General features: G+C 38.7%; 1 protein-coding gene across 1 annotated transcript in view; it reads right to left on the bottom strand.

Annotated features, from left to right (window-relative positions):
- The window catches only part of CNTNAP4 (contactin associated protein family member 4), a 268262-nt gene extending 255371 nt beyond the window's left edge, over nt 1-12891 (bottom strand). The window contains exon 1 of the mRNA XM_043898095.1: nt 12420-12891. Within this exon, the coding sequence (XP_043754030.1) occupies nt 12420-12504 (85 nt within the window). The 5' untranslated portion in view covers nt 12505-12891. The remainder of the gene's footprint in view (nt 1-12419) is intronic.
- Between the last annotated feature and the right edge of the window lie 10165 nt (nt 12892-23056).

The raw sequence follows: 23056 nt of genomic DNA, 5'->3' as shown, positions 1-23056 counted from the left end.
CTGAGAACAGACAAGTGTGAGTTCTAATACTCTAGAGAGGTGATTTCAAAGGCTCATGGAGAAGATGAGTGTATTCCATTTCAAAGCGCAATGGATCTGGCATCATTAAAGTTGGGTTCAAGCCCCAGCTCTATCCTTTCTTACTCAGTGACTTTGGAAATACCTCCTAAATTTCAATTTCTTAGTTTGTCTAATAGTGATAATATTTGCCTCCCAGGCCTGTGAGGTACACTCCACCATCGTGGAGTCCACAGGGCCCAATGCAAAAGGAATATTTGTCAATATTAATGATAATCTATGTTAACATGTGTGGAAAGCTATGAATTACAAATGAAAGTCCCAAATGTATACCACGAGGGGGAAGAAACATGCGAGTAATCTTTAAAAAGTGACAATGTTTTACAAGAAAATTTTTTCTTAATATGTGGAATTAAAAGAGGAAAACACAAGTTCAGAACCCATTCATGCTTGTCAAAATAAAGGCAATGAAAGACGCTTTGTATATATTTATAGGCAAAAGAAAAGCAAAGAAACTACAGGTATGTCTTTATTAATAAAAGTTAATGATGAAAAGAGAAAATTGATTTTATTTTTCTTCTACCTTCCATAAAGCAGAAAAATCTTTGAATGAGAAAACACAAAATAAAGGAATTGAAGTGTAGGATAAATAAAGGAGTTGAACATTTCTTCCCGAAATGTGGCAAGAACTTTGCAATAAGACTTCCCAAATTGAAGGTGATGACCTGGGAGTTGCTACAGAGATGAAGGGGCAACATGATGGCCTGGAAAGGGGAAGACGTTGATACAATTTTATATTTATGATGTATTTTTTGTTCGCCTGTCCACTGAACATTCTCAATCAAAATTGATCGACAGAATGGCCTATCAGATGACATTTGCCAAAGGAAGCAGAGAGAGAGAGAGATGTATTTTCTTTAAAAAAAAAAATCAGATTTGATACTCTATGATCAGGAATAGGTGAATAAACAGTCACGTTTCTTCTGAATTTCTGTTAGGAGGATGGAGAGAGGTGAGGTGATTTGATCATGGAAGACTCCACAGAGGAAGGAGGTGAGGCTAGGTTTCAGTGGACGTTTTCCAGGAGGATTTAGAGAAGTGATTGAAGGCAACCAGGCAAAGGGAACAGCAGCTGGAAAGACCAGGTCACAGAGGCTAGAGCAGTGGTCCCCAGCCTTTCTGTCACCAGGGACCAGTTTCACGGGAGACAATTTTTCCAGACTGGGGTTGGGGTATATGGTTTCGGGATGATTCAAGCACATTGACTGTGCGCTTTATTCCTATTACGACATCAGCTCCACCTCAGAGCATCAGGCATAGATCCCAGAGGCTGGAGACCCCTAGGCTGGAGGACCCTTGGGCCGGGGGGGCAGGACTGGGAGGGAGAGAAAGCAGTCAAGACAGACAAAAGGGGAAAGATGAGCAGATTCAGAGGAGGAAGGTATTTGTTTGCTACCCTAATAAGTTGGAACAACTGAAAACACCCAACAATGAAATACAGCTATGAGACAAGACTTGGTTTCTTTTCTGACAAGAGCCTTAAAACACTGACTGAAAACATCAATGCATTTTTATGGCAGACATACCTAAAAATAGGATATATGCGTGAGTATTTAAAAATACTGCATGAGTCAGAGGAAGTAGTGAGGGAGGAAGGGGACAGCCGCCTCGCCAGTCCTGTCGGCCAGATCAGCCCTGGCAATTGTAACGACGGCAGATGCCACAGCCGGAGCCCCTCACGCCCAGCAAAGTGAGCAAGGAGGCTCGATTCTGCTAACTTAGAACAAGCAGGCTCTGCTGGCATCTTCTCTAGAGATGGTCTCAGTGATTAATGATACTGCATACACTCTTTTCATGCTGAACTATTTAATGTTGTAATTTATATATACACACACATACATGTATATATAAAGCAAGGGAGAGAGAGACAGAAAGAGAAGGCAAGGTTTCTAAGACATGAACAAGATCATTTACAAGGCCACACCAGCGGATGACTCAGTTTTATGCATCAAGCATAGCAAATTATTGCGATCATAACTTTACTCTTAGTACCCGAAATTCTACATCATATTTTTGGTAGCTTCCTTTTTCCATTTCTCTAGCGGACATTTGACTATGAACTATTTTATTTTATCATATTCCACTTTGTGATTTGATCCTATAGGTTGCTATGAAGTTAAGAAAACATGTTATCTATAGTGTTTGCTCTTTGCTTTCTTATATCTTAGGGCTTTCTCCAAACTTTCTCTCTTTTTGTGTGTTTTAGGAAGGACTACACAGCGGCACTCATGGTAAAGAACCCGCCTGCCAATGAAGGAAACAAAAGATGTGGGTTTGACCCCTGGATCAGGAAAAGCCCCCAGAGGAGGACATGGCAACCCACTCTAGTATTCTAGCTTGGAGATTCGCATGGACAGAGGAGCGTGGCAGGCTACTGTCCAAAGGGTTGCAAAGAGTTGGACATGACTGAAGCGACTTAGCACACATACATCTTATGATACTTAAGTAGTTGTATTATGACATTTTAGAGGCGCATGATGTTTTCTTAAGAGGATTACAATACAGGCTCCATGTTTAAAGTACAACAGTTCAAACATCATACACACAATAAACAAAAGAGCCTAATTGAGCAGCTTTATAACCTTGCACAAAATTCCCTCACCACCACTTTAGATAGAATTGCTTTTATTTTAGCAATGCTCTTTTAATTAAGTCCTAAACATCTAAAACATGGCAAATGTAAATATGTATTATAAATCCTTAACTATGAGGATCACTAAGCATTCATGCAGCTTTCTGCCTTGGAGATAAGATTCTTTTTGTTTAAAGTCAGCCAAAATTGAAAGATAAAAGTGAATGATGTGAAAAATGCAAAGTTTGTTTAGAACGCCCTATCCGTCTACCACATTGTCTTTAAGAGTTAAATTATGTTTCAATTTATCTAGTGATTTTTAAGTCAAAATTTCTCCTGCCATTTTCTGCCTTCCTTGCCATATTCATAAAGACTGGCACCCTGAGAAGGACTGGAAGTTAAGTACTGGAGACCCTAAGGTCTTCATGGCATTTCCTAGAAAATAAAGCACTTTGGGGTCACAGAAGGGCAACACTGTCCCTCTGCCTGGGATGAGTTTAAATCGGACACAAGAAGACCTCCTGCTATTTTTTTAACCCCACATACTGTTTTTAAACTATATGGGAGACTATTCTGTGTGGGAGCAATAAAATAAAAATCTTTTTATATATCCCAACAATAGTTAATTGAAAATGTGCCACCTAGGGGAAGGTTTTCCATTTCTCTGTCAACATGGCCTGTTTCCCAATCCCCACCCACAACACCTTCCAACATCGGTGCGCACGCACGTGCACACACACACACACATAGTTTCATCTCAGCAATCAATTTCTCTCACAGACCATTTTGCATTTAGTTTCTTCCTTCTGTTTATCTACTGATGAACGTATCTTAAAAGACAAATATATCACTATCTTTCAAAACCAAACACTAGTCTTCAAGATCTAAATACACAATCGGGGTTTCTCTGGCGGCTCGGGGGTAAAGAACCCACTTGCCGATGCAGGGGGACACATGTGTGATCCCTGACCCGGGAAGAACCCACGTGCTGTGCAACAAGCCGGAGCGCCGCAGCGACCGCGCCTGCGCTCTGGAGCCCACGGCCTCAGAGCGCGCCGCCCGCTGAGGGCCTGCGCACCGCAGCTAGGGAGCGGCTGCAACTAGAGAAAAATCCCAGCGAGCAACGAGGCCCCACCACAGCCGGAGAGAGTAAATAAATAAATAAAATCAGTAAAACAAATTAAAAATGCATATTCAGTCTTTTAGAACAAAGCTATTAGTCCAGAGATAAGTTGAACTTGCCCAAATTTTCTCAAAACTCTCCCCTTGGGTTCTGAAACACAAAGGTAACTGGTTCACATTAACCGGAAGATGTGGGGCTCTTAGCCGTGGGCCACAGGGCCAATCGTCTGCTCCAACCAACCATTTGCTAATTTCAAGGCCTGCAACCAATTCCTAGGAGAGTTTATCCATGCCCTTCAACGGACATTCCAAAAATACCTCTCTATAGGTTATAACTTTAGAGTTAAGTCTGAAGTAAATGAAATTACAGGTTGTAGTTTGTCTTAAAACTATACAGTAAATGTAATTTAGGGAAGCAGTTGAATTTATATATTCACATGCTGTTTCTAAACTAATATCAACCTGTGGCCTCATTTGTAAGTACCATAATTGCCAGTAAGGGGGAAAAAAATTGGTTACAGAAACAAATATGTCTTTTACAATTCAGAAGCATATAACATCTTAATCTAGAGCACTGCCAAGTAATAAGAGGTACTTAATAAAAAAAAATGTAATTAGAGCTGTAGGCCAACTGATACATATTACACCCTTTTTTCCCTTTGTGATTTAAAAATCTTAGAGGTAAATTTCTTCACTGCTCTATTAAATACTTATGGCATAAAAAATTTTATAGTTACTAATTTTAAACTACTTAAAATGTCAAATGTTTTCAGGCTTCACTCACTTTTCCAATTATTACACTGGAATGACTCATTAACTGTAACATAAACAGGCTCATTTTTACCTCCTGTTATGCTATTTCTCTGATTTTATGACCAGAGTACACTTTTCCGTGAACCATGACAAAAATGCACTGGGAGAAAAAAAAAATGAAGCAAATACTCTTCCTCTTCCAAATGCCAACTTAACTCCGAAGAACTGAGTAATGACAATTTGTAATGCGTTTTGCTTGTGAATTCTTTACTATTAAGTAATAACTGTAGTTTCTGGTGCCATGTATGTGAATGCCCAAAACAACATTTTGGCAAAAACTTAATCCTTTGAAAGTCAACTGGCAAGCAAAAATATCTCCACTTGTGCAGTAGTATATCTGATAATGGTGTTTACCAACACAGAGTCACAGAGATTCCAGGGTGATCAACACCGTGGAAGGTGTAAATTCTCAGATAGTAAACAGCAAATGATAGTTCTAGAAGTCAAATAAATGGATTCACAATACATGCCTAATTGAAGCACACAACCAGACAACAACAGCCTTAGAACTCACTGAAGAAGTCTAAATGTTGAAATCTCAGACATCAGTTTCCCTCCAAAAGTAACTAAAAAGATAATCCAATGTCAATGACATCGTGTTTATTTAGAAATGCATTTATTGTAACTTAGCCTTATGGGTAAACTACCTATTATTTCTCAAGAAATTTTGAACTTTAAAAAAAAAAAAGAAAAAACTCAAAGACTTCAAATTATGGTTTTAATATTGTGGGTGATTTATTCATTTAAGTAGATTCAGTTAATTGAGGCTTTTTGATGAGTTTAAGGACTTTTCATCCTTCTAAAGCTCCATAATCTTTTGCTTGCATTTATTTGGGGGCATTTATTTCTCTTTCTGATAGTCTTCTTTTTAAAGGGGCCAAAATCAAACTGACCTTAGCATTTGATGCTACAATTTAAGACATGCTTTTATTTATTTTTCCCCAGTTATTTTTACTAGCTGAAGGCTAATTACAATATTGTAGTGGTTTTGCCATACATTGACATGAATCAGCCATGGATTTACATGTGTTCCCCTTCCCGATCCCCCCTCCCGCCTCCCTCTCCATCCCATCCCTCTGGGTCTTCCCAGTGCACCAGCCCTGAGCACTTGTCTCATGAATCCAACCTGGGCTGGTCTGTTTCACCCTTGATAGTATACTTGTTTCAATGCTATTCTCTCTGAACATCCTACCCTCGCCTTCTCCCACAGAGTCGAAAAGTCTGTCCTGTACATCTGTGTCTCTTTTTCTGTTTTGCATATAGGGTTATCGTTACCATCTTTTTAAATTCCATATATATGCATTAGTATACTGTATTGGTCTTTATCTTTCTGGCTTACTTCACTCTGTATAATGGGCTCCAGTTTCTATGGAGAACAGTGTGAAGATTCCTTAAAAAACTGGAAATAGAACTGCCATATGACCCAGCAATCCCACTCCTGGGCATACACACCGAGGAAACCAGATCTGAAAGAGACACGTGCACCCAATGTTCATCACAGCACTGTTTATAATAGCCAGGGCATGGAAGCAACCTAGATGCCCATCAGCAGATGAATGGATAAGGAAGCTGTGGTACATATCCACTATGGAATATTACTCAGCCGTTAAAAAGAATTCATTTGAATCAGTTCAAGACATGCTTTTAAAGATCTGTTTGTTAAAGAGTATTTCTGAAAGTTCCCAACTGAAATACCCATTAAAATAATGATCCAAATATCCTATGAGGATTCACCCCTCCATCACCAAGAACACAGCTCAGTTCACCTCATGATTATGGTTAATCCATGAAACCTTCCCTATTTTAAGCACATATTCTATGACAGGTTCATCCTTCCTTATCATACTAGTTAACTTGAAAAACTGCAATCATTCTAGAAAAATATGAAATGCTACTGAGGCCAAGATTTCTGAATTAATAAATATGAAAAAATAATTAAGCTAAAAGCAAGAATGAAAACACCAGGCCACGGAAAAAAATCTAAATCTGTATTCTTTAATATTAATATTTCACCAGAAACATTCACCTACCAACCTGAATACACATATCTGAGATTTAAGTAACAATATTGGATACATTCTTATTTTTCGTACTGTTTTCAGGAGCAAGGTCATTATGGAAACTTAAAGTCACAATGGAGGGAAGGAAAAGACTTTTTTAAAGGACAGAGAAGGACTTATTAAGTAGCCTAACTAATCAGTCATATGATTCATAAGTTGACAACATTAAGGCCCTAATATAACTTATCCAAGGTAAAAGGGATTCGGATTCTAAATATAGTATCAGATTGTGAAAAAGAGGTGTTTGCAAAGCAAGACTGATACTCTATTGCAAAAAAAGTTCAGAATCATGTAATATGACTGTCATTATCCTTTTTTATCTATTTACCATGAAGAGTCACGAATCCACCCATCACTCTTGTCAATGTCCAGAGTAAGTCTCATTAAGGAAGTTCTATGAGACTGTCCTAGGCTGACATGATCTGGAAATTGGTCTTTTGATAAGACAGAAATCTTCACTAGCATTGGACTATTATAAACAGTTTTATGAAAAATAAATTAACATTTAGCCATTTATTTTGGGAAAAATGCTACAATGAAATTTCAAGGAAAATAATTTTTAAAATACAAAACTCTCTATTATTTTTTAATTCAAACTTCTAAAAGACACCATAGTAAACAGTATGAGGTAAATAAAATGAGGCCACTCATCAGTATTTGAAAAGAAAAATTAAATACAATTCCAAATAGATAAGGCATTCATATAAAAATCTTGGCATGAGTAGGTGAAAGGCACCTGCTTAATTATTATAAATTCTCAGTGGGCAGTGCTTAAATGAAACTCTACTTTTCAATTTATTATAGAAAGTTTGCCAATTTCACAATTTTTAGGAAGCTACTGTAAAAGTCATAAGGACAAGAACACTCTTCCCCTAAGATGATTTACTTCATACAATCAGTGATTTCAAATGCAAGTTCCTGATAATTATGGAGTGGAATATTTTATACTCATGAAAGTATAAAATAACAATAGAATTTTCATTCAAAATATCTAAGATGCAATTACTTATACACTTTATTGAGCGTCTTATACTAATGGGATTACTTGAGATTGAAAGTGACTCTTTAGCAGCCAAAACTGCTGAAACTTTGCAAATAGTTATAAATAATTCATACCCATGGAAATAACAAGATTTCTGAAGAATAAAGTATTTAAAAAGACATATGTCAAGAAGATGCTAATGAAGGCCTTTTCTGTTATGTGTGTGCTGAGTTGCTCAGTCATGCCAAGTCTGCGATCTCATGGACTGTAGCCCACCAGGCTCCTCTGTCCATGGGATTCTCCAGGCAGGAATGCTGGAGTGGGTTGCCATGCCCTCCTCCAGGGGATCTTCCCAACCCAGGGATAGAACGCAGGTCTCCTGCATTGCAGGCGGATTCTTCACTGACTGAGCCACCAGGGAAGCCCTTTTCTGTTATAGCTCCTGGCAATTGTATCATTACATTCCACACTTTAATTCTTCAGGAATGTATTTGTATGCTAAATAATTAAGACTACATTTTAATTTTATCATGGCAGTATGTAATTGACCCACTATCCAGGTCACATCACTATATTGTATTCTGTATTCTTTAAATCAAAGGTCAAAGGTCAGTGAACTTTTTCTATAAAGAGCTAGAGAACAGACAATATTATGCAGGTTTTTATATGACAAGAGGGAAATCAATTTTAAAATAATTTTATTGATAAAATTTTAAATATAATGATAATTAAGTATAAATTTTTGCCATACAGGTCTACTAATGAGAACAACTAAAATTTGAATTTAATATGATTCTCTTATGCCACAAATAATCCTTCAGTTAATTTTTTTTCAAATATTTAAAAATGTAAAAACCCACTCTTAATTCACAAAATATGACACAAAACAGGCAGTGGGCAAGACTTGGCCCATGGGCTGTATTTGACCAACCTCTGAACTAAGTATTACATTATCTTACAAGTGATACTACACAGTCCTATTGTTTTCAAGGTAAATTAATTCAATCTTGAAACAGAGATTGGCTTCCATAAAGAATTGTTTATATATGATATAGATTCTGAAATTAATCTTAGAAGACATGAAAATGCTTTGTAAATACTTAGGGTAAGCACTAGGTATCATATGGAAGTCATGTGTTCGATCACCTATTGGCTATGAGCTGTATTATCTTATCTCCACAGCTGGAGGCTGCTCTACTCAGAAAAGATTTGGGATGCATGCAGTCAGGGAGGGGAAATGCACCAAATTGATGAAAGCAAATAGAGTACTGCTGTTAGAAAAGTGAGTCAAAGTTCAGGCTCACCTTTATATCCTGAGGCCAGCTATATATGTATTGCCTCATATAATTCTATTTTATCAGTACTTTACTGTTGTTGTAGTCTGGTTATTTTTTGCTATGGAAAAGAATTTGGCTTTTGGAGGAAAAGAAGGAAGCTTCTAGAAAAAAGTACAAGGCTGAATTTGAGCAATTTGAGAATCTGACCAGTAGCAATTAGGTGATGTCCCAGAGCCCCCAGGAGTGATCATCTACTTGCGTCATTATCTTCATCTATTGTTAATTTTAACATACTCTTTAGTGCTTCTTTCAGGGTAGATATCAGATACAGCCTTTATTCCAAATAGTGAAAAGAAAGAACACAGCAAGAACTTAACCTCTAATTATGTCATTCATAAGCTGCTTGGTAAGCATTAAAATTCTCAGTGTATCTGAAGCCAGAGAGCTTCCATCACCTGATGTGCAGGAGTGAAAAGCAAAACTCTTAACTTGCCTTACGACTAACACCTGTTCTTCTACCGCATCGCCCCCTCCCTCAACAATGTCTTAATGCTCAGAGGAAAACAGGGCTCATGAGAGCAATTTAAAAACAGATGACGCCCTTCTCAATGCACATGTCTTAGTAGCAAGTGAGGAAACCAATAACAGCCTGTGTAACTTATCAAAGCGCAAGCCCTTCTAGAAGAGCCTGTCTCTAAACTTTCATGGAAGGAGCCCTTCAATACAATAACAAACACCTTGACCAGATCAAGGAGGAAAGACCTGTGGCTGGTTCAACACTTCTGAAACATCAAGCACGGTGCCAGTAGGCAAAGAAGGTGGTTGGTTCAACATATTTCATCTTCAGTTAGAAGAGGAGTAGCAAGCCATCAAAGATGTGGAAGCACATGGGTCCATCTTTATATAAACATATGTTCACATACTCACAAATTCATACACATGAACATGAATATCTGTGTGAGTGTTTGCACAGAATCCTTCTAATATAAAGTCACCCTGTTGATTAATTACATCAACTAACATTCAAACTAAAGTTGCCTTATCCCTGAGCTGTCCCTGGTGTAGACAGTCCTGTCCTGCGCAAACATTCACACCGGCAACCTTAGGCAGTCTTGCACCGACGCAATGGACAGCAGACTTGCTTACTGGGGAATCAGCTGTTCAATGTCTTTGTATTCACCTAAGAGACTGACCTTTAATTTTCTTTACTTCCATTCAGTTCTCTCTGAATTTAATATTGGTGTTCAAGATTGATTCATGTTTTAACATAAAAGTCTTGTCCAAAAGAATTTGAGTTATAACACTTTAAAAATACTCATGCTGGCATGCTGGTTGATGGTCACCTGTCCATACACTGAATTTCAGCCTTTCTGGTAAACACATAGACTTGTTCCTCCAAAAAAGATACAACATATGAAACACCATGACTTGGTAATATATAGACCTTGCTTCCTTCACACACCAAAATACCAAATGAAATTGGGAAAGTAATTTTTCTTTTATATCTACTGCAACAAATCGTATTATCAATGTGATAGTAACAAGAAATTGCTAACTGCACCTTTAATTATCTGAAGTCATTTTAACTGTATTTATGATACTTCAAGAACAGCCAACTCTCAAAATATATTGGTAACCAAGAATTCCAACTTTGATATTTAAATGTCCCTAAGAATTTAAGAACCTATAGGTTCTTTTAGTTTATCGAATGTGTAAAAGAGCATTAAACGACTTCCTGAAAAATAAGCCCAACCAGAGGTAAGCACCCACAAACATTCTGCTTTCCTCAGATCTTCTCAGCAGCTCATCTTTCCTTTGAAGAAGATACATCACAAAGAAAGCTACTGGATGTCGACCTGCCTTTTATTGGACTTCAAGAAAGCAAACAAATGTAAACAAGTAGCCCAGTCAGTTACATTAATTGATTATAAACTCAAACAGGCAGTGTATTGGAAAGACAAGACTGCTTCTAGGCCAGACTTCAGCTCTGCTTTTCTTAAGGGAAGAACACTTCAACTGATGTGCTTTCCATTGTAAGAGTGACCTCTAGTGCTTCCTTTTTTACTGAACTTCAGTAGTTGGACGATGTATTACTTATGCCTTTTCTACAAAACTTTGTGTGTGTGCAAGTGGGTCTGTGTTATTATTGTCTGTTGCAAATGCTACTTTTACAGCATCCCCAGATTTTGACTAGGTGAAAACATGCACATTTTATTGACTCATGGCATTCTTACACCCACAAATAAAAAAAAAGGCTGAAACACAGTGCAGCGTCTGAGTGAAGTTCTCTTCCTTCAGAGTGATAGATACACCACACCATTAAATGAGTTAATAGTGAATGGAAGCATGAAATCACAGGGGCCATTCCGTGTAAATGAGCATTTGACTTGGGCCAGTAAGGTCATTTCTAATGTTCTTCCCACATCAGAGCGCTTCAGTGCACTCAGGGGATGTGCCCAAGCAAATGTCTGGTTACTGGCTTATTTGTGTCCCCAAACCTAAAGCTGGTTGAACAATAGCGACACAAACTCTTGAACAGGCCTTACCAGCAGATAAGCTTTTCCTCTGAAGTACAAGAAAGAAAAAGTCGTATTTGCTGAGCTTGTTGATTATTCATCAAGAAGGGGGCAATTCTCCCATTTAGAGATTTTAGGCCAAATATAACTTTTAAAACTTTTATTCTCTTTAATAAAAACTGGTTGGAGAGATCTCTGCCAAATTATTTTGGATGATACCTACATTAGAAATAAGGTCTTAAATAAATCCTCCCTCATATCATTAACTCAGAATCAGAATATTCAATCACAAATTTATGAAGCTAAAAATTCAAGGACAGTACTTCTGAAAAATCACCTGAATGTATTTTCTTTAAGCAAAATGCAGGGCTCAGGTGCTCGCTGTCAGCAATGCTGAAGTCTCATTCTTGTACACCGAGGACACAACCCCAAGTATTAAGGCTCACCTCTACCAATTCTGCCCCTGAATTCTGCAGTACATTTCAGTTATTATCCTGGCATCATTTTAAAGACGCAGCCGGCTATTGGTCTGCCAAATCGCAAACTTCAGAAATCTAAGCTAATGCAGCATCATGTAAAGTCTGCCAGTTGTTTTCCTGCTACATATAATTCCAGTAAAATTCAGTAAATCTAAAAAAGGGCAGAAATGAATAAAGAAACATTCACAGGCTATTCCCTGGTTCAGATGCTAATTTAATGCTTTACTAGAACTTGAGCTTTCTCAATGAATACACAAATACCAGAGGATAAGATTCTGTTCACAGACAAAAAAAAAAAAAAAAACACCGAGAAATGATACTTGGCATATTCTGACCGGACCCAGAGGAATGACATGTGTAAACCCAGTCATATTCGCAAGATTTTTTAAATGATGCTTCCTTTATAGCAGCACGCTTTGCAGCAGTCCGAGTTGCAAATGATAATTATAAAAAAAAGAACAGAATTAAAGTTTTGCAGAGAAGCCCCCCTGCAAGTTTTAAATCATGTATGTATACTTACAGGAATTTCCAGCTAAAACCCTGTTCCAATTTGGAGTAGACAGCAGAAGTAGCGTCTTGAGGACAGCTCCGGTGACAGACCCCATGTTCACATTGACTGGGCTCCCCCAGAAGATCTTGAGCGGCTCTCCGCCCGCTCCAGTGCTGTTCTCAGTCCCTCGCCCAGCTCCGTCTGGGTCTTCAGCACCTCCGGGTCGCTCAGCCTCCCTCCTCCTCTCTCTCTCTGAACAGCACCCCTCTCTCTCACTCACTCTCACACACACACACACACGCACACACACACACACACGCACACACCACGGCCCTGACAGCTCACTGCAAAGCGCCCAGCATCTTTTCTAACAAGCATCCACACTGCCGAGGCCACGCCCACCCCTCGCAGCCGTGGTCCCAGAAATTGGCAGCCGCGTCCCTCCTCCGAATTCGCAGCGGCGCCCGGAGCTCCGCTGCGCGCTGCGCCGCCGATGAAAGCTGGACCTGGAGGCGCGGCCTGCTGCTCCCGGGCCTCCTCGGGGCTCCCTCCCCGTCTCTTTTAGTCTTCAATAATCCTTAACCCTTTTCTCCCCTCTGGAGATGTCAGTGGGGGGCGGGGCGAGGCGGTGGAGCCTCCTGATTTTCTGGAGGTCTCGCCTTCAGCAAAGCCAGTCAACGTACTGAGCTAATTCCTGATTATCCGGGAGTGCATCCAGGTAAAATTGCGTTTTGTTTCAAAACAAAAGCATAAAATGAGACAGAAGTAACTAAGCAGCATTGCTAAATTGTAGCTAAAACTGTCCTTGGGGAAAATACTTGCTGTTGTTTTTCCTCTGTTTATATAAAATTCTCCTCTTCAGCTATGGTGCCAGCATTTTTATTATGGAATTGCCTCACAAGGAAACAGACATTCCTGTTTGGCACATATTTTAAATCATCTAGTAATAGTCTACAAGAAATTAACATTTCTTATTTTAGTGCATCAGGAGTACAAATCCACAAACTGAATGCTTTGGCTAGATCTATTTTGATGAATGCATCAGGCTATGAATACACAGTGGCATGCTACAATCAAATTCTTTAATAACAATTCCCAAAAGGCCCCAAAATAAAAATGAGGAGATACTGAAGAAAAGGAACCCCCCTCCCAAACACACACACACACACACAACACACTTATCCCAAACCTCCTAAACAATATAAAGATGTTTTCAAATGGTCTAGAGGACAGAGGAGTAAAGCTGAATTCACGGATCACCAACTACAGAAAAATTATTCTTCTAATGGCTGATCCACCGATACTGCCAGTTCTTGAACAGAATATTAAAATATTTAAATAATGAAGTTAATATCACATAATAAGTGTATTGCATGGGTCACAGAAGGATAAATAATCTCTTTAAAATAAATGTCAAGATATTTAACTTAGAATGTGCTAAATTTTATCAGAATGGGAATCCTGAGGTTCTCAAGAACTTCTTGGTGATAAATAAGAAGAAACACAAGCATTCAGCGGCAGCAACCTTGCTATGAAATGAATGGAATAAGGGGGAAATGAGAGAAGTCATCTCTGGTATAACCGTAAGAGATAGCTCTTGCCTGCAAACAAAGCAGAACAGGTATTTTTAATGTTTCTAATTTGCAGATGAGAAAACAAGAACAGGTATTTAAATGATTTGAGGAGATCATAGAGGTAGTAAGAGAAGCACTGAGGACTGGGTTTTGTTTTTCTGACCCTGGTTCTCCTGCTCTCCTTCGAGGACTTGCTGCCCCTCACATAAGTATAACTCCTTCCTGAACTCTGCCAGTGCCGTGAAAACCTGAAGTCTGTTAAAAAAAAAACAAAACAGCAGTGGAAAAGAAAGGTCGTTGCTTAAGTGTTTACTCTGTATTTCTAGACCAATATCCCTGGTTTTGTTATTTTCAAACATAGCATGTTAAGCCAAAGCAGATAAAAATGGATTATATCTGTTAAGTAATTATCAAAGGGATTAAATATTGTTGAACATACATGCCACTTATTATCTAATTAAATTATTATAGCAGTCTTTGAGGGGAATATCATTGTGCCCATTGCTCAGACAAACAGACTGAGCCTCAGTGAAGTTCAGCAGTCTGTCCAAAGCGCCACAGAGAGTAGGCTCGGCATTCTGGTCCACAAAGCTCTAAAATTATTTCCTTCAATGACGCCACACAGGTGAATGGGTCTCAGACTCTCCAGAAGAGAAAAGTTGTCTTTCTACTAAAACTTTATACTTAATTATTCCCATAAAATAAATTAGAGAATACATTTTAAAAGGATCACGACACATATCAAACATTAAATATAACTGGACATTTCCTGGCAATAATAAGTTCTTAAAGACAAAGTATAAATTTTCATAGCAGCCATTAAAGATGGATTTTTCCGTATCAATGGGCTATGGTAATAGAATGACTTGGAGGCTGGCACTGAATAAAACACCCAGGCATTTTAAGTCACTGCACCACCAGACCCTGCCTGATGGCCTCAGAGGGGAGAGAGCCACAATGACCACAGACGCAGTGGAGAGAGTTCAGACATTATAAACCAAGAAGCCCAGATACGAATTCAGCTTTCACTGCGGTTCTGATCACACTTCCACCTCCTTTTTTAAAAAGATAAGGGAATAATGGCTCAGAGTCATTCTGACATAATTTGTGACAACCCCCCACGGAGTGCCTAGCTCTTGGTGGGTCCATGATCACCCACTGGCCTTAGCTGTCTGCTGACTGTTCAGAGTAGTGGTTTGAGCAGGCAGTGTTGGAGTCTGGTAGCCCAGCTTCAAGCCTGCCCTTGAGCAAGCTGGTACCGTTCCTCTTTCTCAGTCTCCTCATCTGTGAACCAAGGATAAGTAGAGTATCAACCTCATGGCTGAGACAATGCTTCTGAAGTACAATCCCCTGAGAGTCAGACAATCAATATTGTTCCTGTAATCACTATATTATTACAGCTCTCTTTGTACAGATGATAAATCTGATGAGGAGGGGATTATGGCTTGCTAGAGGGACATGACTCATTGGTGGCAGAAAAGGGCTGTTCACCAAGACCTACTGATTTGTGCTTTTTTTTCTTCTCCATCCCTTCCAGAGTGGTGCTTAATGTCAGGAGGGGGAAAAAAAAAAAGCCAATGAGTCTGAATGGGAAAAAATCAGAAAAGCGCAGAGACCTAATTTCGCACATTACTGTACTGCTGATTCAGACGTCACAAATCATTTCTCCCCGTGTATACATTTGTGGTTATATTTTCCACTGATTAAGATAAAAACAACTGCTGGTGCTTCAGGTTTGGCGTATGCATATTATGGGCCAGACCCTGCCTGGGAAAGCATTATAAATCAAACTAAAATGTTGTGTGTGTGTTAGAATTTGTCAAGTAAGGCTTTCAATTTCCTTTTGGTTCAACTGGCCAGAGAACCATGTGTCCCACCCCAGTGAGCACAGAGGCTCCTGGACTGTACCTCAAATTGAAAAAAGGGTCCTCAGGTCATAGAGGAACAAAGTCACATCAAAAGAGCGGAAGAAGATTAAGATGGAACTCCTTCGTTTCCCTTATTCATGTGAATTGTGTTACCTGGTGCCTGAGCCTCTTACCTGGTTTTTGGATTTCTTACAAAGGCAGTTGGTTTGTGGGTGTCTCCCTGCGGGAGGAGAGGCTGGGCTTCCTGTTCTGCAGTTTTGTTGATTTGACTACTCAAAATTGATTCTTTTTGTGATTCATGAGAAATGTGTTTTCATCATCTGAATGACCAAATGTATTTTTCTTATATTCGTTTGGTCTTCTTCCTTGGTTCCTGGCTCAAGAGCTCCCCAAACTCCTAGAATCTCTTGTGTTGACAGTTTTAAAGATGTCTTGTGATATGTGAATGAGGTGACTTCTAAGGATGGGGAGTGGAGGTTGAATCAAGCATGCCTCCGTAATTAGAGCTTCCATAAACCCCCAAAAGGACAGCTGTCAGAGCTTCTAGGCTGGTGAACACGTGGAGAGTAGACGTGCTTCTGTAGGGGCATGGACGCTCCACGCCCCTCCCCTTACATTGCTCTATGTATCTCTTCCATCTGATTGTTCCTGAGTTAAATCCTGCTATAGTAAACCGGTGGCCTGGTAAGTAAAGTATTTCTGAGTTCTGGGAACCACTCAAGCAAATTAATTGAACCCAAGGAGGGGGTCCTGGAAAGCAGAAGCACTGGTAACAACCTGGACTCGCGACTGAAGTCTGAAGTGGGGACAGGGTGACGGTCTTGTAGGACTGAACCCTCAACCTGAGGAACTTGATGCCATCTCTGGACGCTGCTGGTGTCTGAGAATTGCTTGTTGGTGTGGGGGACCTCACACACATGGAAATTGGTCTGAGAAACCTATCTATGAGGCAAGAACGTTATTGCCAAAAGCCCCTTCCCAAATATATTTACACTGACTATAAACAATGTTTTCTTTGCCTTAACAGTCAACGTACAAAAACTATTCATTGTTGTCATCGTTAGGATTGAAACTTCATTGAGTTAATACTTTATTAATGATATTTACGTTTATTTTGTATTATATTTTCAGTTAAGGGGCTCAACATTGTATAATTTAAATGCACTTTTCACAAGCGATCTTTATACTGCCCTATTACTATTTTGTTTTCTCTTTTAATCAGTGTGTTACAAATAGCTTAAGTGATGACTTGGATAATAACACACATACTGAGTTTTGCAACTCTGCAAATACCCAGAGTTCTAGCAGTGGATTTTCCCCATTAATAGCTCACCTGACACAACCCTTACATAATAAAGACACTTTGCAAATAAAGATAAAAACTATAGGCAACACTGGACACTCTCCTCAGAAATTATACATATGCATCTCTTCACATAGTTTGCATAATGCAACAAGATTTAAAGTACGAAGTATAATAGTTTTAAAAAAAAAAAGCATTTAGGATTTTCAGATGTCATTCTCATTAAAATATAGTACAGTGAGTGTGATGTCATTAATGACTTTTGAAAGTCAGTTTTAAATTTTATTTTTTTAATTTTAAATATTTCTTAAATATTTCAATTTATTTTAACATATTAAGTATTTTAACAAAAATTAATTTTAATTTTAAAACTTTTAGATTTATAGAGAAATTACAACGAACAGAAACCCCCCCACACACACACATAGTTTCTTCTATTATTGATATATTAGTTTAGTAACCTTTAGTTACATAACCTTTGTTATGACTAATGAATCAATACTAGTTTATTATCATTAGCTAAAAGGTCATGTCTTACTCAGACCCCCGTTTGTGTTTCCTAATGTACTTTACGTATTCTAGGATCCCATCAGGGACACTACATTACACTTAGTATTTGTGCCTCCTTAGGATACTTTTGGAAGTATCTGATGGTAAAGCATCTGCCTGCAACGCTGGAGACCCAGGTTCAATCCCTAGGTCAGGAAGATCCCCTGAAGAAGGAAATGGCAACCCACTCCAGTATTCTTGCCTAAAAAATTCCATGGAGAGAGGAGCCTGATGGGCTACAGTCCATGGGGTCGCAAAGAGTCAGACACGACAGAGTGACTTCACACACAGGATACTTTTGGCTTTAACTCTTTATCAAGCTTTCCTTCTTTTTTATTATTTTAGCAGTTTTGAGGCATACTGGTCAGTTATTCTGTACAATGTCTTGTACTGGAATTTGTCTGTTACTTTTTTCTTTTTTTCTTTTGTTTACACAATTTACTTTTTTATTGTGGTAGAGTATATATAACATAAAATTTACCATTTCAGTCATTCTATAGAATCTACATTGTCTGTTACTTTTTTCATGATTAAACTGGGATGATGGCAAAGGGAAGACTGTGGAGGTAAAGTGCTGTTCCCATTCAGTCAGTTCAGTTCAGTCACTCAATTGTGTCCAACTCTGTGACCCCATAACTCTAGCACACCAATCCCTTCCCTGTCCATCACCAATTCCCAGAGCTTGCTTAAACTCATGCCCATTGAGTCGGTGATGCCATCCAACCATCTCATCCCCTGTTGCGCCTTCTCCTCCTGCCTTCAATCTTCCCCAGCATCAGGGTCTTTTCTAATGAGTCAGTTCTTCGCATCAGGTGGCCAAAGTATTGGAGCTTCAACATCAGCCCTTCCAATGAATATTCAGGACTGATCTCCTTAAGGATTGATCTCCTTGCTGTCCAAGGGACTCTCAAGAGCCTTCTCCAACACCACAGTTCAAAAGCATCAATTCTTCAGCGCTCAGCCTTCTTTATGGTCTGACTCTCACATCCATACATGACTACTGGAAAAACCATAGCTTTGACTAGCTGAACCTTTGTCGGCAAATAATGTCTCTGCTTTTTAATATGCTGTCTTGGTTGGTCATAGCTTTTCTTCCAAAGAGCAAGCATCTTTTAATTTCATGGCTGTTGTCACCATCTGCAGTGATTTTGGAGCCCAGAAAAATAAAGTCTGTCACTGTTTCCACTGTTTCCCCATCTATTTGCCGTGAAGTGATGGGACCAGATGACATAAACTTTGTTTTTTAAGTGTTGAGTTTTAAGCCAGCTTTTTCACTCTCTTCTTTCACCTTCATGAAGAGGCTCTTTAGTTCCTCTTCACTTTCTGCCATAAGGATGGTGGTCTGGCATTCCCATCTCTTTAAGAATTTTCTACAGTTGCAATCCACACAGTCAAAGGCTTTGGCATAGTCGATAAAGCAGAAGTAGATATTTTTCTGGAACTCTCTCGCTTTTTCTGTGATCCAGCGGATGTTGGCAATTTGTTCTCTGGTTCCTCTGCATTTTCTAAAACCAGATTGAACACCTGGAAGTTCTCGGTTCACATACTGTTGAGGCCAAGCTTGGAGAATTTTGAGCATTACTTTGCTAGCGTGTGAGATGAGTGCAATTGTGCGGTAGTTTGAGCATTCTTTGGCATTGCCTTTCTTTGGGATTGGAATGAAAACTGACCTTTTACAGTGCTGTGGCCACTGCTGAGTTTTCCAAATTTGCTGGCATATTGAGTGCAGCACTTTCATAGCATCATCTTTTAGGATTTGAAATAGCTCAGCTGGAATTCCATCACCTCCACTAGCTTTGTTCATAGTGATGCTTCCTAAGGCCCACTTGCCATTCCTATCATACTATATCAAAAGCGAGTGAGTGCAAGTCTCTCAGTTGTATCTGACTCTTTGCAACCCCATGGACTGTAGCCCACCAGGCTCCTCTGTCCATGGACCTCTTCAGGTAAGAATATCGGAGTGGGTTGCCATTTCCTTCTCCAAGAATATTGGAGTGAGTAGCCATTCCTTTCTCCAGGGGATCTTCCAGAGCCAGGGATTGAACCCAGGTGTCCTTCATTGCAGGCAGATTCTTTATCATCTGAGCTACCAGGTGACTATATCAAAAGTACATACCATTAATGTGATTTATCATGTCTGATTTAATATCATGAGGCATCATGACACCAGTATCCACTGATGCATTGTCCATATATGTTCTTTCCTGATTTAGATGTCTTCATTGATTTAGAAAGATTAAGAGACCATAAATCAGGATTAACTTTACTCATAAAAACTTTAGGTACCCAAAATTGGGGTGAGATTTCAGGAGCTAGGAAGTAAACTCTCGATTGCATCAAATTATTTTAAATATGTTTAGCATAAGGCAAAATACTCAATTTCTTAAACAGATATAACATTGTGCTTAAAATTCAAGTACACTAAAAAGGTAAGACTATTTTTGATCATCCTCATCTGAATTTCAGCCCCTTTCCTAGGAACCAACCATGATTTAGAAGAGGGCGAAGATCACCAATTCAAGAGGGTTTGACAGAAAAGGGGAAAAAACAGAATAAAGAATAGATGTGGGCGGGGTGGGGGAATGAGAGGATGAAGAAAAAGATAATTATGTGTCAAAGATGAATTTGCTTTCTGTACAGTTTTGTCTTAGTCACTCTTTGTGTCTTCAGCAATCAGAGTTTTACTTCTCTGATAGAAGAAGCTTATCCCAGTAGGAATACATAGCATTCAGAAGTGTCATGCCTAGATCTGTGATATCTTTATAGTGAAATGATATAAACATAAGGAAACACAGTTACTATAGAAAACAAGGAATTCCATAGCTAAGAAGTTTGAATATTTTTTATAGCCACCAATATTTATGTTTCAGAACCCTAGACTGCCTCCTGAAAAGTTTCCATTTCTTAGGATAATGAAGCAGAAACAATTTTGTCCTCCGGCAGGTCCAGGAAAATCAAATCCACCCACCACCTAGATCTTGAGATCCACAAAGCGCGGCAGGTTTTGTGCCCTGCAGCTGATGAGCTGCAAAGTGTCTTCAGGGAGCAGTTCTCCCACTCTCAGGCAGAAAACCCAGTTACAGAAGGGTGAGGATAGCTGGGGTTAATCTCCTACAAGTAAAACTGGCCGTTACTTTTGCAAACATGGTAATGGTGCCATCTCTACAGAGGCAAGAAACAAGAAGAGTGTGGCAACAGAGTTCTCTTGTTTTCTTAAAGAGACTAGCTGACTTTCTGCGTGCTGTCTGAACAGTGTGGGCAGTCAGCCCTGTGAGGGGGATGGATGCTTGAAGGCATTTCATTTTGACCTGCTGTTCCACACAGCACCCACTGGCCGTGTTACTATTAGAGCCTGGTGCTCTGCCGCACCATCTGCATTTCACGTGCTCAGCAGCGGCTGCCATGCTGGACGATGCCCATGCAGGACATTTCCATCCATGTGGCAGAAAGCCACACTGTACAGAGCTGCTCTGGATGTTTGTGAAGGCTGGGTAAAGCTTTTATAACATGCCAGTATCTCAGTACCTAATTTTTCCAGTAAAGACATTTAAAAGCACTTTTCCTTCAAAATTTACAGAAATCATGTGCATTAAAATTTCAGATTGTAAAATCTCAGAAGAGTTAAAATGTCTCTGTATTTTATGGATGAAAAGTGAACTCAGCCACCTGCAATAACCACCAAGAGTGCTCACAGACAATATTCCTCTGTAACCAATAGTCCTCTAACACAAATTAGTGTGATACTCTAGTTCACATTTTTATGTAAGAAAATAAATAAATAAATGAAAATTAAGTAGTTTGTATGTGAGAAAAGAAAAGAAAAATGGCCTAAAAATAAATTCATGTCAATGTATGACAAAACCTACTGCAATGTTGCAAAGTAATTAGCCTCCAACTAATAAAAATAATTGAAAAAAATAAAAAAAATAAAAATAAAATAAAATAAAATTGATCCCAGTTAAAACAAAGAGCACTGTGGCCCACCTGAATGAAACAGTGGAGGGGATGAGACCGAGAGCAAGACTTTTGAATTTCTACTTCTTTCACCCTTTTGAGCAAGTCACCAAATCTCTCTAAGACTTATTATTTATACCTGCCTCAAAAGAATGTTGTGAATATTGTATGAAAACAACTAAAGCAAATTTTCTAGCTCCCATAACACAGGAAAGCTTAATAAAAGGGTTGAATCATTATTAATGTAAAAACGGGCTTCCCACGTGGCTCAGTGGTGGAGACTTGGGCTCAGTCCCTGAGTCAGGAAGATGTGGTGGAAGGGGAAACCGCACCCACTCCAGTATTCTTGCCTGGGAAATCCCATGGACAGAGGAGCCTAGCAGGCTACAGTCCATGGGACTGCAGAAGAGTCAGACAACTGAGTGACTAAACAGCAACAAAATCCAAGAAAATGTATTAAGTTGTATACATTAAATATAACATAGCTTTATGTATGCCGATTGTATACCTCAATAAAGTAGTTTTAAAGAAAATAGCAAAATTCTTAAAGCAATTATCCTTCAATAAAAAATTAACTAATTAAAAGAAAAAAAAAGTAAACCCAAGAAACTGTTCTTAAAAAAACCTTTCAAAAAACACCTAATAATTATAAATGTAGTTGATGTCACTACGTGTTTAGCCCAAATGAGAGATTTAATATATTCATGCTTAGATTTCAAAACATATCTCATAGATATGATATTTACCAAAGGGGAAAAATGTTAGTTTTGACAACTTTAAATTCTTGTAGTTATCTGTTATATATTCAGATTATGCTACCCAGGGTCCACTTTAGAAACTGTATTATTCAAATCCAGTATATTTATGTTCTGTTTATTTGCAAAAAGTTTCCCAAGTGATGTGAGCCTTTTTAAGTTACAAAGACCTTGTGAAATTCTTTTACATCATTGAATCACCTGATTGAATTAAGAATGTCAAGATTTTCTTGCACAAGAACCACCATTGACATGCCATTGAATACAGGTTCACTGTTAGGTTACAATGATTATTTTTTAATTTTTTTTTTTACTTTTACTTAACTTATGTTTCATATAAACATATGTATATACATGTAGTTATGTATCTAACAATATTTCAATGATGTTGAATATTGAGTGTGTGGTTTTATAGGTATCATCTCTTCACTAGATTCATTTTCAAGAAAATTTCAGCCTCACAGGCTCTCCCTTAAAGAAAGGGATATTTATATATTATTAGCAAATCAGAATGTACACTCTGCTTCTGCTGCAGTGAAGTGAAATGCAACCTCAATGATACTGAACAAAATACATACTATACAAATTATAAAGGTGTACATTCTTATATTCTCTGTACCTCTACTCAGTGACCCTACCAATTTTGTTTAAAACATAGAGGGTA

Source organism: Cervus elaphus, chromosome 4 (assembly GCF_910594005.1).
Source record: "Cervus elaphus chromosome 4, mCerEla1.1, whole genome shotgun sequence".
Lineage (NCBI taxonomy): Eukaryota > Metazoa > Chordata > Mammalia > Artiodactyla > Cervidae > Cervus > Cervus elaphus.
Note: the sequence above shows the minus strand (reverse complement) of the source record. Positions and strands in the feature narration are given on the sequence as shown.